General features: G+C 40.5%; 3 protein-coding genes across 6 annotated transcripts in view; 1 reads left to right on the forward strand and 2 right to left on the reverse strand.

The window, feature by feature from the left end:
• sema4f (sema domain, immunoglobulin domain (Ig), transmembrane domain (TM) and short cytoplasmic domain, (semaphorin) 4F) overlaps nucleotides 1-15,465 on the forward strand; it is a 142,445-nt gene that overhangs the window by 111,545 nt on the left and 15,435 nt on the right. For all 3 annotated transcript variants that reach the window (XM_056462229.1, XM_056462231.1, XM_056462230.1), the window contains exons 5-6: nucleotides 1-29; nucleotides 504-623. The exon at nucleotides 1-29 is cut by the window's left edge and continues 83 nt beyond it. In XM_056462229.1, coding sequence (XP_056318204.1) covers nucleotides 1-29; nucleotides 504-623 — 149 coding nt within the window. The remainder of the gene's footprint in view (nucleotides 30-503; nucleotides 624-15,465) is intronic.
• LOC130232373 (uncharacterized) lies at nucleotides 7,676-12,612 on the reverse strand. 2 transcript variants are annotated; one of them, XM_056462234.1, is made up of 3 exons: nucleotides 11,740-12,612; nucleotides 11,547-11,637; nucleotides 7,676-8,377 (listed from the first exon to the last, which is right to left on the reverse strand). In XM_056462234.1, the coding sequence occupies exons 1-2, from the start codon at nucleotides 12,321-12,323 to the stop codon at nucleotides 11,550-11,552; spliced, it is 672 nt and encodes a 223-aa protein (XP_056318209.1). In that variant the 5' UTR covers nucleotides 12,324-12,612; the 3' UTR covers nucleotides 7,676-8,377; nucleotides 11,547-11,549. The 2 variants fall into 2 exon arrangements, with proteins under 2 accessions (XP_056318209.1, XP_056318208.1); XM_056462233.1 differs by having other exon boundaries at nucleotides 7,679-8,377; nucleotides 11,547-12,598.
• On the reverse strand, nucleotides 8,407-11,552 carry LOC130232371 (uncharacterized). Its single transcript, XM_056462232.1, has one exon. The coding sequence runs from the start codon at nucleotides 11,334-11,336 to the stop codon at nucleotides 10,368-10,370; it is 969 nt and encodes a 322-aa protein (XP_056318207.1). The 5' UTR covers nucleotides 11,337-11,552; the 3' UTR covers nucleotides 8,407-10,367.

The following is a 15,465-nucleotide window of genomic DNA, read 5'->3' on the forward strand; positions in this document are numbered from 1 at the left end:
CAGCCAGCCTTACACTGCAGTCATGGCAGGTATGAAACTGTAGACATACTCTATCATTTGTTGTTTTTTCATTCTGCAAAGCTAAACCTAGATGATGAACAAAACATTCAATCTAAACAAAGAAAGCATTTATTTTTTCTATTCTTTTCTTTTTGCTTACATTTTTTAGATGATGTTTTTTCCCCTAAGCCTAAAGCTGACATTAAACATTTCTATGGGACAATTGGCTGATCCTCAATCAATAGGCTATTTACTGTGACATGCAGGAACATTTGGTTAACATAATTTATGTGTTAACATAAAACACAGATGTGGCATTAGTATTAGTAAACATATATATATATATATATATATATATATATATATATATATATATATATATATATATATATATATATATATATATATATATATATATATATATATATATATATATATATATATAAATAAAAAAAATGTATGTGTTACTCTTTACTTTTTTCTTCTCTCTGTTTTTTTTTCAGGAGGTATTCTGTACACTGCTGTCACAAGTAATTTCCTTGGAACAATGTATGACATTTCCAGAGCAACAGGCATCGAGCAGGAACGCATCCGTACTGAGCAATCAATCAACTGGCTTAGTGGTAAGATACTAATTGCTCTGTCCATCCATTTCTCCTTGTTGCATGTGATTAGTTACACAGTAACAGGTTACTGTAATTAAATAACTTATCTGCTGAAAATTGTTACTTGTCATTTTTAAGTAATTTGATTACAGTTATTAATAATGAATTTAACAGAGTTTTATTTTACACGTGGAAAACGTGGGAGAAGGGAATTACAAAAAATAAACATTCTAGTGGTGGCAGTCTCTCACGACAACAAAATTGCAACTTAAATGTCCCAGGCCAGGTCCTGTCTTGTCTTCCACTATAGAACCTTTGCACAATGACGTCACTTCACTTCCCCAATCGGCAATGCAGTGTATTTTTAGTTCTGGTTTACCTTTGAATGATTGGGAGGCTTCTCGGGAAAATTTACAAATAAAAATATTAATACTGCACGATCTGATAAAAGACTATTATTGGTATTAGGCATGTGTCTAAATGGTTCTCTTTCAATACTGAGCTGCTTTCTGAGTTTAAATTCTGAGTTTATTGTTTAAGTTATTAAGAATAGGAATAAGCTATTTATTATCAAGGAAATCATCTGTTTGCAACCTTTTCACATATTAAGTTTATTTCCTCAATAATGGATTTATTTTTACTTTAATGCTGCTCTAAATAAAAAATTATATTATCTGTTATATGTCAATGTTCCAGCATACAATTCTTTATTAAATCTTCGTATATTACCTGGTAAGTATGTCTATAAATGCAATCAGTTTCATCGTGTATTATTTACTTATCTAAAAATGTTTGTTTCTCCATTTGAATGAATTAATTATGTCCTACCGCCACCTTTTGGGTGGATTTAATTTGATATCTGTACTACATTTTAATTAATAATGTTATAAATAAATTCATAATCTAATAATACTGAATTCAAATGCAGTTTTCTGGGTGTTATTTTTGCAATTGTAAATTTGTTAAATGACTTTGTTTGATTATTAAGCATCACACACAACATTTTTATTCTATTTAATTTAATTTGAATATCAAATAGACATAATGTTTTATGTTCATGAATAAAATACCTATTTAGAAAAAAGTCATAGAACTGAGAATATTAATAATATAAATGTGTTGGTGAATTAGCTGTCCTCTGTAAACAGACGGTTTTACTTATTAGTTATTCTTTAAGACACAAAACAAATAATAAAAATAAATCTGGCATAAAAAATGTTCAGCACAAAGCAAAACACTCTGTTTAAAGTCCCATTTTCTTTGTTCAAGTGGAAATCTGCATGATCTGTAAGTTTTTTTGGCATGCACATGACAGTTGAAACTATCGCACACCAGATGCGCACATTCGCATGCTATTTAAAATGAAAGTATTCAGATAGCGATATCCTCATAGAAACCTATGGCTGTGTCCGAAACCGCATACTTCCATACTATACAGTACGCTAAAATTAGTATGCGAGCCGAGTAGAATGTCCGAATTCATAGAATTTGAAAATTAGTATGTGAAAAGTACCCGGATGACTTACTACTTCTGGCGAGATTCTGAAGTGTGCATCCCATGCATGCTGCGCTATCCCATGATGCCCCGCATGAAAATTCCTGAATGGGAGCAAAGAGCATAGAATCACCAAGAGGTGACACTGTTGTTGTTTGGGAAACAGCTACTAGATGCCGCTAGTGTCATGTGGCGGTCATTTTGTAATGAAAATTGCAATAGAACAACAGCATATTATAAGTCTGTATAATAAGCTATTAAAAGTACTGGATGATTGTCATAGTAAGTGTTTGTATTGTCGTCTTTCAGGTTGAATCTCAGCTTTTATGCGCTTTTAAAAGAAATACATAAAAAACAAAGCAGCAGCCTTGCAATCGTGACAGCAATGAGATCCAATGGACAGCCGATTGCTTTCACTCCAAAATGGCGGAATCACTGGGATGTTGCTGGGCGCTGCTGTTGCAATAGAACGTTCTATCGAGTGTCGCCTCTTGGTCATTCTAAGCTCTTTGATGGGAGTGAAGCGAGGCCATGACAAAATGGCAGATGTAGTACGTTCGAATTCCATCCATACCATTTATACTGTATAGAACGTACTTTTCTAACGGCTGAGTAGTACGTTTAAATTAGTGCTGGGCCTTCATCTGCGTTAAGGTGCTGCGTTAAATCGAGACTCTTATCGCGCGATAAAAAATATTGCCATTAATCTATTCTCAAAGTTGGGTTGGGAGCTGGGTCTATTCTACACAAGCTATGATGATTTTCACCTTGATATTTTAGCACGGATGTATACCTGACCGGTGAGCCGTCTGACAAAAAAGTGCCCTTCTGAATCAAATCAGCAGGATACCTGACTTTAACTGCAGTTCGGCAGTTTCACTTTAACTCATGAACATTTCATTCATACGCCATGACAAACTGGGGAATTAGACGCAAATAAGGAGCAAGGACTGGTGAGAGTGTTATAGAATGTAATAACGCTCGCCAAACGTAAAAAAAAAACTTCCGCATTTCGCTGTGTGTGGTTCTTTACTGACAGCTGCCTGTGTCTTGGATCATGTCGGAAAATATGGCGAAAAGTCCTACATGACGGTAATAGTTTGATTGCAGTGTTTACTTTAGTAATGCCACTAATATATGCATACTCCACATGTCTTAATTCCTTTTCTGTTTAGTTCAGTTATGACTTTAGTCACATTAAGGTAATCAAAAATTGCTGTTTACATGGTAGACTCTTAATCAGAGTATTGTTTTAATCATATTAAAATTGTATTAAAGTATTGTTGCCCATGTAAACATACTCAATGTTTGACACACCGTCAGGGCTCTGTGGACTTGACATTGAGAAGCAGCATTTTCTGGATGTTCACATCAAAAGCAAGTATGAAATTGCTGTTTAGAGCTTATGTAGACCTACAGTTCAACATTCATGTTTAACTGGATAAACAGTTAGTAAACACAAGTATGTCTTATTGAACATTTTTTCATCACCATATTATCATAGTAGAACAGTTTCTCAAGCAGTTTGTGATGTATTTTGGAAATAGGAGATGAGCCCCTGGTCTAATACGCCACCTGGCTCGAGAAACCTGCTCTCAAAGATTTATTATTTGAGTAGCACACATATTCTGAACGCCTTCGGCAGAACTCAAATGAGCCATTTTAATCTAGATTAATCTAGATTAATTTCAAAATTAACATAGATTAATCTAGATTATAAAAATTAATACATGCCCACCTATAGTTTAAATTCAAATGCAGTACCTACTGAGTAGTAGGCGGTTTCGGACGCAGCCTATGTTTAGAATTCTAAAATGCATGGCGCTGTGTGGCGCGAAGTGGCGAGTCGCCGAGCAGCGCTTCTGGTGTGTGACCCCCCTTTATTCATAAGTATGGCGTGTGTTGTTATTTTAGTATACTATAAAATATTATTTGTTTAGGCTATTTATATGCAATATTTTGGTCACAGTCACCAGTTAGTTACTCCACAGCAAATAGATATGACTGCAATGTTAAGTTAACACACATACATACATACATATAATGTCGAATGAAAACTTGGTCATTATACTTTTGACTGATTTACTTATCATCTTGTTATCATTGTTGTTTGTTAAATGTCATTGCGCCATCTTGATATCCTCATCAAGATGGCGCCGCAGATAGCCGCCTCTGTGTGGAGCTCTCCAGTGTTTGCACTGTTTTTGTTAATTTGTCCTGTTTTATGTTTATCAAACACGATCAGTTACACCAGGGATGAGCTGCTGAACATTCGACAGAGCACAGCAACTAATCAAGAACCGTGTTTTGTTTTCTGTGGCGTTTTGCGGAACATTGTCGTCGGCGGAGCAGCTCCTCTGTGAAAACGCTTCAAGATGCGAAGGCGTAGGAAGGGAGCCGGTGCGCTCATCAGGCTGAGACAGCGCGGCTTCAGAGCAGCGCTGCCCAGCATCTATCTGGCGAATCTCCGCTCTCTTCCTAACAAAATGGATGAACTACTTCTGCTCACACACAAAAACAAAAACTTTAACAACTCTGCTGCACTGTGTTTCATGGAAACCTGGCTAAACGAAGCCATTCCGGACAGCGCATTACACCTACCGGACTTTCAGCTGTACAGAGCATATCGCAATACAGAGTCAACGGGCAAAACGTGCAGTGGTGGGACATGCTTTTACATCAACAGAAGGTTGTGTACGGATGTGTTAAAGAAGATGTGCTGTCCTGATGTGGAAGTGATTTTTATTAACTGTAAGTTTTATTCACCGCAAGAATTTTCCTTGTTCATTCTTGTCTGTGTTTACATTCGGAGAGACAGAACAACAACACCGGGACTCTGTTTTCGTCATTCTTGGTGACTTTAATCAGGCAAAACTCACAAGTGAGCTGCCTAAATTCAAACAGCACACAACATGCCCCACCAGAGACAATAACATTTTGGACCATTGCTACACCACAATAAAGGATGCATATCGCTCCGTCGCCAGAGCAGCTCTAGGACTCTCCGACCACTGCCTGGTTCATCTTATACCAACTTACAGGCAAAAGCTTAAAACTACTAAGCCAGTATTAAGGACTGTTAAGAGATGGACCTACAAGCCTGTTTTGAATGCACAGACTGGAGTGTTTTTGAAGCTGCAGCCACAGACCTGGACGAGCTCACAGAGACTGTAACATCATACATCAGTTTCTGTGAGGAGTTATGCGTCCCTACCAGGACCTACTTATTATTTAACAATGATAAACCATGGTTCACACCAAAACTCACACAGCTTCGTCAGGCCAAAGAGGATGCCTACGGGAGTGGTGACAGGATCTTGTACAATCAGGCAAGGAACACACTGACAAAGGAGATTGGTGTGGCTAAGAGGAGCTATCCCAAAAAGCTGCAAAACCAGTTTACTGACAACGACCCTGCATCATTGTGGAGAGGCTTGAAGGCTATTACTAATTACAAGACACCATCCCCTCAGCATCGACAGCAATAAACATCTTGCAAACAAGCTGAATATTTTCTACTGTAGATTTGACACCTCTGACCAGACACCTCACACCCGCCCGGACCATCTCCCTACACAACCATCAACACCACATTAACACAGCCCGGACCATCTCCCAACACAGCCATCAACACCATATCAACACAGCCTGGACCATCTCCCTACACAGCCATCAACACCACATCAACACAGCCCGGACCATCTCCCAACAGAGCCATCAACACCATATCAACACAGCCCGGACCATCTCCCTACACAGCCATCAACACCACATCACCACAGCCCGGTCCATCTCCCAACACAGCCATCAACACCATTTCAACACAGCCCAGACCATCTTCATACACAGCCATCAACACCTACAGCCATCTTCCTCTCCCCCCTTGCATTTCAGATCAGTGAGGATAATGTGCGTTAGATCTTCAGTAAACAGAAGAGAAGGAAAGCACCAGGCCCAGACCGTGTTTCACCAGCCGGTCTGAGAACCTGCGCTGACCAGCTGGCTCCCATTTTCTCACAGATCTTCAACAGATCACTGGAACAGTGCAAAGTTCCAACCTGCTTTAAGCGCTCCACTATCATCCCAATCCCGAAGAAGCCAAAGATCACTGGACTCAATGACTACAGACCTGTTGCCGTAACATCTGTGGCCGTGAAGTCATTCAAAAGACTGGTGCTAGCATATCTGAAGAACATCACTGGACCCCTGCTGGACCCCCTGCAGTTTGCCTATAGAGAAAACCGGTCTGTGTATGATGCAGTCAACATGGGACTGCATTATACCCTACAACATCTGGACAAACCAGGGAACTACGCAAGGATTCTGTTTGTGGACTTCAGTTCTGCCTTCAACACCATCGTCCCATCACTGCTCGAGTACAAACTGACCCAGCTCTCTGTTCCTAGCTCTGTCTGTCAATGGATCACCAGCTTTCTGACAGATAGACAACAGTTAGTCAGACCGGGCTAAATCACATCTGACAGCCACTGTTATGCAACAGACACTACTGTTATCGGCCTCATCCGGAATGATGACGAGTCTGTATACAGACATAATAGTGGACTTTAGGAGAACCTCCCCCCACTCACCATCATGAACAGTACTGTGGCTGCAGTAGAGTTATTCAGGTTCCTGGGCACCACCATCTCTCAGGATCTGAAGTGGGACAGTCACATAAAGCCCGTTTCCACTGAGTGGTACGGTACGGTACGGTTCAGTTTGGTACGCTTTTATGGCCGTTTCCACTGTCAAAAGGTGTACCGAACCAAACCGTAACGTACCACTTTTTCGGCACCCTTTCGAAAGGGTACCAAACACGAGAAAGGGTACCAAAAGGCGGAGCTAGACTTGCAGCTGAACGCTATTGGTTTACAGAGGCGTCATTCGCTTACGCAACAAGCCAGAATAAAAACAAAAAAACCGCCATGTTTAAAATACACAGCCGACGAGCCGAGACATTACAGCGGAATTATATATACATATAATAACAAACCATGGTCGACCTGGGCTCAAACAAACCTTGTCGTCGTCATGATGAACAGCCACAAAGCCAAGAAGAAGAGCAGATTTACCCTGAGCCCCGTAGTTTTTTACGAGCCAGTCTGAGGCGCGAGCGGTTTTGCTTCCTTCCTTGCGTTCGCTGCACGTCTATATCTGAAATAACAAACTTCTTGAGCTGATGATAATAACCTGCACTTGATTATTGACCTGCTTTTGAAACCCGATCCTGTCAGACACTGACAAACGCGAGAGTGAAGTGCAGAAAAAACAAGGGAGGAGCCGGAAAAAAGGAGCACATTATTTCAGCAAACATGAACAAACTGCCTTGTTTAACTGTTGTTGTTATTATCACCTTTTGGACTATTATGAACTCAGAATGATGGAATTGTTCTGTAACAGAGGCTACATGAACTGCTGAAGATTACAGACACAGATGAGAGGTTTACACTGACTGTAGGCTATATTTTGGGTTGTTTTTGAACCTAAATACGGACGAAATGTCTGCTGTGTGTTCTTCTGTAGTTGATAACATATCGGAGACTGTAAGGGGCTGTATGTGTTTATATATGTTCATTTATTCATTTATTTATTTAATATAATTACAGACGTTACAGTAGGCTGTTTCGCACTGTCATTGATCTGCAGTTATAATCAACTCATGTTCATAGAAAAGTTAGTAATAAACATTTCTACACAATTCAATTTAATTCAATTCAATTCACCTTTGTTTGTATAGCGCTTATACAATGTAGATTGTGTCAAAGCAGCTTCACATAAAAGGTCACAGTAAATAGGAACAGTGTAGTTCAGTTTGTAGTGTTTAAGTTCAGTTCAGTTGAGCTCAGTTCAGTGTGGTTTAATAATCACTACTGAGAGTCCAAATATTGAAGGGCAAATCCAACGATGCGCAGCTCTACAGATCCCGAACCATGCAAGCCAGTGGCGACAGCGGAGAGGGGAAAAACTTCACTAATGGCAGAAGTAAAGAAAAAAAACCTTGAGAGAAACCAGGCTCAGTTGGGCACGATCATTTTAATTTCTCTGCTGACCAAACGTCTTGTGCAGAGCTGCAGTCTCAGTGGCGGAGGCTGGAAGCTGGCCTCAGCGAAGACTCGTCTGTCTTTGGAGCGTCACAGGAATCAGTCTCATGTTCTCCACTCTTCCATGACCATCACAGTAGCTGCTCAGGATTCGGCCTGGTCCAGGATATGGAAACCTTGGGATCATCTCGTCGTTGGTCTTGGATCGAATCAGTGACTCTGCATAGTGTGGGGGCCTCAGGAAGAGTATCCCCAGGTGGAAATGGAGAATAAAGAAAACAATTAGCATAGCTGATGTTCACAGTGTATAATAACAAGATGCAAAACCTGTGTGGAAGCCCCCTAAGTGGTGCACTAAGTGTATGCTTTACTGAACAGATAGGTCTTTAATCTAGTTTTGAATTGGGAGAGTGTGTCTGAGCCTCGGACGTTATCAGGAAGGCTATTCCAGAGTGTAGGAGCTATAAATGAGAAGGCTCGACCTCCTTTACTCGACTTTGCTATTCTAGGTACTACCAGAAGCCCTAAGTTTTGAGACCTTAAAGAGCGAGTTGGATTGTAGCGAGACAGAAGATTGGTTAGATAAACAGGAGCTAGATTATTTAAAGCTTTATATGTAAGAAGCGATACGAAACTTAACAGGCAGCCAGTGTAAGGAGGATAAAATTGGGGTGATGTAATCAAATTTTCTAGACCTGGTAAGAACTCTGGCAGCTGCATTTTGTACTAATTGAAGTTTGTTAATAGAGGATGCTGGGCAGCCAGCAAACAGTGCATTACAGTAGTCCAGCCTAGAAGTCATAAAAGCATGGACTAGCTTTTCTGCATCTGAGATGGATAGCATACTTCGTAACTTAGCAATATTTCTCAGATGAAAGAAAGCAGTTTTTGTGACATGGGATATATGATTTTTAAAAGTTAAATTGCTGTCTAATATGACACCCAGATCTTTTATAGTAGCGCTAACGTTAACTTTGTATCCCTCTAATTGTAGGTCGAGTTGTGAGATCTGCTGTGTACAGGATTTAGGCCCAATAAGTAATTATTCTGTTTTGTCTGAGTTTAAGAGAAGATAATTGTTGGTCATCCAGTCTTTAACATCTTTAATACACTCAGTTAGCTTGGACAGTTTAGACGTCTCGTCAGGTTTAGTTGAAATATATAATTGAGTATCATCTGCATAGCAGTGAAAGCTGATCCCATGTCTTCTAATAATGTCTCCCAGGGGTAACATGTATATTGTAAACAGCAAAAGGCCTAAAACTGATCCTTGAGGCACCCCGTATTTTACTGGGCTGATTTGTGAAGGCTGTCCATTAATATTCACAAACTGGTAACGGTCAGATAAGTATGACTTAAACCATTGTAGGGCCTGTCCCTGGACACCTGTAGACTTTAAGCGATTAATAAGGATACCATGGTCAATGGTGTCAAATGCCGCACTAAGATCGAGTAGAACTAATAGCGAGATGCACCCTTGGTCAGCAGCTAAGAGTAAATCGTTGGTTATTTTCACTAATGCAGTTTCTGTACTGTGATGAGCTCTGAAACCTGACTGAAACACTTCAAAAACATTGTTCGTCTGCAGAAAGGAGCATAATTGAGCAGAAACAACTTTTTCTAGTATTTTAGATATAAATGGAAGATTTGAAAAGAGGCCTATAATTAGCTAAGTTGCTGGGTCCAGTTGTGGTTTCTTAATAATAGGTTTAATAACAGCTAACTTGTAAGGATTTGGGACATGGCCTAAAGATAAAGAAGAGTTGATAATGTTAAGAAGAGGTTCTCCTATAACAGGTAGCAATTCTTTCAGTAACGTTGTTGGAATTGGGTCCAATATACACATAGCTGGTTTAGAGCTATTTATAATTTTGTCTAGCTCTTCCTGTTCTATGATTTTAAAGCACTGTAGGTTATTTAGATTCAGTGGCGTGTTTACTGGATCTGAAGTATAAGGCGGTGCAGAAAGTTTAAAATCTCCTATTTTCTGTCTAAAGCCTTCTATTTTATCACTGAAACAATTCATGAAGTCATCACTACTAATTTGCGGTGGAACGTTTTGTTCCAAAGATGACCGATTATTTGTTAATTTAGCAATGGTGTTAAATAAGAATCTAGGATTGTTATGATTATTTTCTATCAGTTTGTGGAGGTGCTCAGCCCTGGCAGATTTTAAAGCCCTCCTATAGCTGGACATACTGTCTTTGTATGCAATTCTAAAGACTTCTAAATTAGTTTTTTCCATTTACATTCCAGGGCACGGGTTGCTGTTTTGAGAGCGCGGGTATGACTATTATACCACGGTGTAGTTTTATTTTCTCTAGCCTTTTTTAGTTTGATGGGTGCCACAGTATTTAGAGTGCTAGTAAAGATGGCATCCATACTGCTGGTTACTACATCAAGGTCATTTGCGTTTGCGGGTGCATTTCGAAGTAGAGAAAGATCAGGTAAGTTATTTATAAATTCATCTTTGGTGGATGGAACAATAGTTCTACTATGGCGATATATTTGAGCGGATCTGCTAATTTCAGGTAAACACAGCTTATATAGTAAGAGGTAGTGGTATGTAATATCATCACTTTGTGGTATAATGTCTACATCAATGACCTCAATTCCATAAGACAGAATTAGATCTAGTGAATGCTTTAGGCGATGGGTTGGACCAATAACATTTTGCTTTATTCCTAGTGAGAGCAGTAAGTCCATAAACGCGAGCCCTAATGTGTCGTTAGCGTCATCTATGTGGATGTTAAAGTCTCCTACAATTAGTATTTTATCAGTTTTAACTAGTAAGTCAGAGATAAAATCAGAAAACTCTTTTAGAAAATTGACATAGGGTCCTGGGAGTCTATATATGGTGATTAGAGCGAGAGATAACATAGGTTTTTGCATAGTGTTTGGAAGGACAACATTAAGCGCTAATACTTCAAAGGAGCTAAACATAAGTCCGTTTCTCTGATTAACTTTAAGAATATCACTAAAGATTGACGCGACTCCACCACCACGACCAGTTTGACGAGCCTCATGTTTATATAAGAATCCTGGAGGAGTTGCTTCATTTAAACTAATATAGTCATTTTGTTTCAGCCAGGTTTCAGTGAGACAGAGTGCATTAAGATTGTTATCTGTTATTATTTCATTTATGATAAGTGCTTTAGGTGCTAGTGACCTGATGTTTAGGAGACCAAGCTTCATGAAATTTGTATTTTCACTTTTTAGTGTTTTTTCTGGTTTATTTCTTAATAGATTATTTCTGGAGCACACAGTACGTTTGTTTCTTGATCTAATAATGCGAGGAACAGACACAGTCTCTATGGGGTTAGCTAGGTATGCATTACTGTTATTTATGTGGGACGAATAGGACTCTGTATGGCTAAATTGTGAATTTTGTGAGTTTTTACTTACTAGTCAGATAGAGCGAAGTGTTCTGGAGATGTTGTCCGACAGGAGTTCAGCTCCAGCTCGACTGGGGTGCAGCCCGTCAGCGCGGAAAAGCCTAGGACGCTCCCAGAAAAGATTCCAGTTATTGGCAAAGAGCAATTTCTGTTCTTCACACCATGTTAATAGCCATTCATTCAGAGCAAAAAGTCTACTGAACCTTTCATTTCCTCGGCGGTAGGTAGGAAGCGGTCCAGAAACGATGATCTGCGTGGCGGGCGAGGTGCGTCGAACCGTCTCGATCAGGCTCCTGAAGTCCTTCTTTAGGATCTCCGTCTGCCGGAGCCCGGTGTCGTTCGTCCCCACGTGGAGGACGACGGCACCGAGGCTCTCAGCTGCGCTCAAGATAGTAGGTATCTGTGCAGAAATATTCTTAACTCGGGCACCAGGGAAGCAGAAAGTGCGTACTTTGTTACCTTTGGAGGAAGCGGAGCGGACGTGGCGCACGATTGAGTCGCCAATGATGGCCACATCGCGACCCGTCTCGCGGAGAGGGGCGAAGCGGTTCTCCGTGGGTATCTCGAACACCGGAGGAGGAGACGTTCTGCCCCGGGACCTGGTAAGCACCTTACGCGGCTGCACCCAGGGGCCGTAGTATCCGGGTGTCGGCGTGAACGACGCCTGGGCGAACCGCGTCCTCGGTGCGCTGGGCCTGGACAGAGAAGCACACGGGGTTGAGGAAGCAGGAGGATTGTCGTTGTATCGAACACTTACCTCAGACGAGCGAGTACGGGTTAAGAGCATAGCCCTGATCCCCTATTGCTTCGTCTCCAGCGAGCGAATCTGGGACTCCACTGCTTCCAGCTCCAGCTCCAGCGCCTCCATCGATGCTTCTCCTGCACTCAAGGACAGACACGCAAGCGACATTGTACAAGATGAAGAGCAAAGCCAGTAAGTGAGAAAATAAGTGAGTGAAAGAGGTCGGTAGCTTTAGCTGACCAGCGGTGCTAGCAGGCTAAAGCTACAAACACCAGGCGGATGCTCAAGAGACAGAACGTTTAAAAGTAGATTTGTTTGTATGAGTGTGTTAAGGGATTGTTCACCCCAAGTAGGAGAGATAAATATTTAGCAGGAGGTATTTTATGATAAAAATGTAAATTGCGAATCTAAACTCCAAACAAACGCAGCGAAGCTACCGTCCGGTGACAGCGACAGTGACGTCACTCGAGCATGCCCTTCCGTCACTCGAGCATGCCCTTCCACAAGTATTTATGTGTGTAAAGCAACTGTTTTGTGAGAAGTACTTCTCATATGTTATGTGAGCGACCCGTACAGCTTTATTGTAGACATTTCCTCGAATGAGAATGACGTCGACTGAAACTTTCTGTCGTACACCACGCCCACCAAAAGGGTACCCTTGGTAGTGGAAACGCAAGCTTGATAAAGGTGACCCGTACCAAACCGAACCGTACCGTACCAGTCAGTGGAAACGAGCCAATAGACTCTATTGTGAAGAAAGCCCAGCAGAGACTGTACTTTCTTTGTCAGCTGAGGAAGTTTAACCTGCCACAGGAGCTGCTTGTACAGTTCTACTCAGCTGTCATCCAATCCATCCTCTGCACTTCAATCACCATCTGGTTCAGCTCAGCTGCCAAAACCGATCTCCGTAGACTACAGCAAATAGTCCGGACTGCTGAACAAATCACTGGCACTACCCTTCCTACACTTCAAGAACTGTACTCTTCCAGAGTGAGTAAAAGGGCTCGCAAAATCACTCAGGACGCACTACCTGTTCGAAATGTTACCGTCTGGTCGGCGCTTCAGAGCACCTAGCACAAAAACAGCCAGACATAGGAAAAGTTTCTTTCCTCAGGCTATCTACCTCATGAGCAGTTAAATATTCCCCTACTGTGCAATAAACGTGTAATACTTTCTCATACGCACTTGTACAAAGCACCTTATCTCAATATACAATGCAATACTTTGTCCATACACATTTGTACACAGCTCCTTATAACCTGTATATTTATAACAATCTGTACATACAATTCAACATCCAGATTTTTTTGACTAACTGCATCTGCATATTTGCTTTGTGTTGTCACTTGTCACTTTATGTACACTTGAAGCTTCTGTAGCCAAAACAAATTCCTTGTGTGTGTGTGAAGCACACTTGGCAATAAAATTGATTCTGATTCTCATAAATGACATTTGATATAAATTGCAGAAATATTTAATACAAATTTTTGTAGAAATTGATGTTTGACATTACACTGTTCTGCCAGAAGATGGCAACATATACGTATATTCAGGGGGAATCTTCGGGAGAGTATGTTTGTCTCAGCGTAAATATAAAACTATAGCTTAACAAATCATTATAAAACAGATAAGTGACATTCTATGTTGATCTCTCTTCTTTGTATTTTGTACTGCTGTATTTAAACCATAGTAATCTAGTAGTGTTTGCTTTGCTCATGGTAAATTTTCGTGAATACCCAGTTGCAACAGAGAAATTCTGGGAGATCTCTGTAGCCTAATGGTAATTCATGCCATTCAGCCTTATAATCTTTAAATGTGAGCAAGATCATCTGTTTTGTCATCACTTAGACATAACAATACTCTACAGTATGTAAGAGAATTATTGAAAAACAAATTTCTGCTGTTATGACAGTCAGCTGCAGATGTGAATGAATGGTGAAAGAAAGTAGTTCCTCATACAAAAGTGGTTTCGAGACTCTGTTTAATTTTTTTACACACAATAATGCCATCAAACTTTTGTATAAATGCACGATCACACTCGTAGCACTGCAATATTGCTGTTGTGTTGGCACTGCTGGGACACTTAAGCCAATGCACCCTGTTTTTTTCCCTAATTTCCGTTTAAAGGACAGAAGATTCTTTTTCTAACACATTTTTTAAACACAATAGTTTTAATAACTAATTTATAATAACTGATTACTTTATCTTTGTCATGATGATAGTACATAATATTTTACTAGATATTTAGGATAATAGTATTCAGCTTAAAGTGACATTTAAAGATTTAACTAGGTTAATTAGGCAAATTAGGGTAATTATGCAAATCATTGTACAGTCATTTATTTACTTTTGAACAAAAAGTGGCTCTCTGCTGTTGGTTTGTGGACAGTCATGGCTAAGACAAAGGAGCTCAGTGAGGACTTGCAGCTGCACATTGTGGCTGCTCACAAGTCATAAAAGTGCTATAAGACCATATCTAATTGTATTAAAGTTCCAGTGGCTACAGTGCAAAGTATTATTAAAAATACAAGAAGTTCCGCGCTGTGAAAAATCGTAGCAGATGTGGTCGGAAGCCAAAAGTGACATCTGTGCTAGCCCGGAGGATTGCGGGAAAGGTAAAAAAAATAAAAGAATCACCACCAAGGCCACCCTGATAAATCTGGGTTCTGCTGGTAGCAAAATCTCAAGCAGACAGTCCAACGGACACTGCACACCACTGGGTTCAATAAAAGCAAACCAAGGAAGTTATGAAAGACACAAAGGAAGGCCTTTTCAAATATTCATCTGGACAAAGAAGACTTCTGTTGTATGGTGAAACAAAACATGGTTTGGACACAATGCTGTATCCTTCATTTGGCATAAATAAGAAGCCCTTACCCTAGGAACACCGTCTCCAATGTCAAATAGGGATGTTCAGTTCTGGGTTTCTTCCAGCCATTAAGGGTCAGCCGCAGACTTCACCCTTCAGCTGATGTTGTCTGCCCTCACAAGCTCACTCATTAGCCGCTAGTCTCACCTTCTGTGTGAGCTTATTCCCCTCGCCAAACCCCCGTTTGTCTCCAGTGCTGCACACCGACTGATATCCTGTTTGCGGCAGGCTGCCTTTGATGACTTTTGTGCTAAATAAACTGCCTTTGTTTTTCCCTGCACTCCTGGGGCTTGTTTGCTGTCACAGTAATACATTTAC

Source organism: Danio aesculapii, chromosome 7 (genome assembly GCF_903798145.1).
Source record: "Danio aesculapii chromosome 7, fDanAes4.1, whole genome shotgun sequence".
NCBI classification, from domain to species: Eukaryota; Metazoa; Chordata; class Actinopteri; order Cypriniformes; family Danionidae; genus Danio; species Danio aesculapii.

Coding starts and splice junctions, on each gene's coding strand:
- LOC130232373 (XM_056462233.1), bottom strand. CDS start 12,323: ATGCTCTTAACCCGTACTCGCTCGTCTGAGGTAAGTGTTCGATACAAC.
- LOC130232371 (XM_056462232.1), bottom strand. CDS start 11,336: ATGAAGCTTGGTCTCCTAAACATCAGGTCACTAGCACCTAAAGCACTT.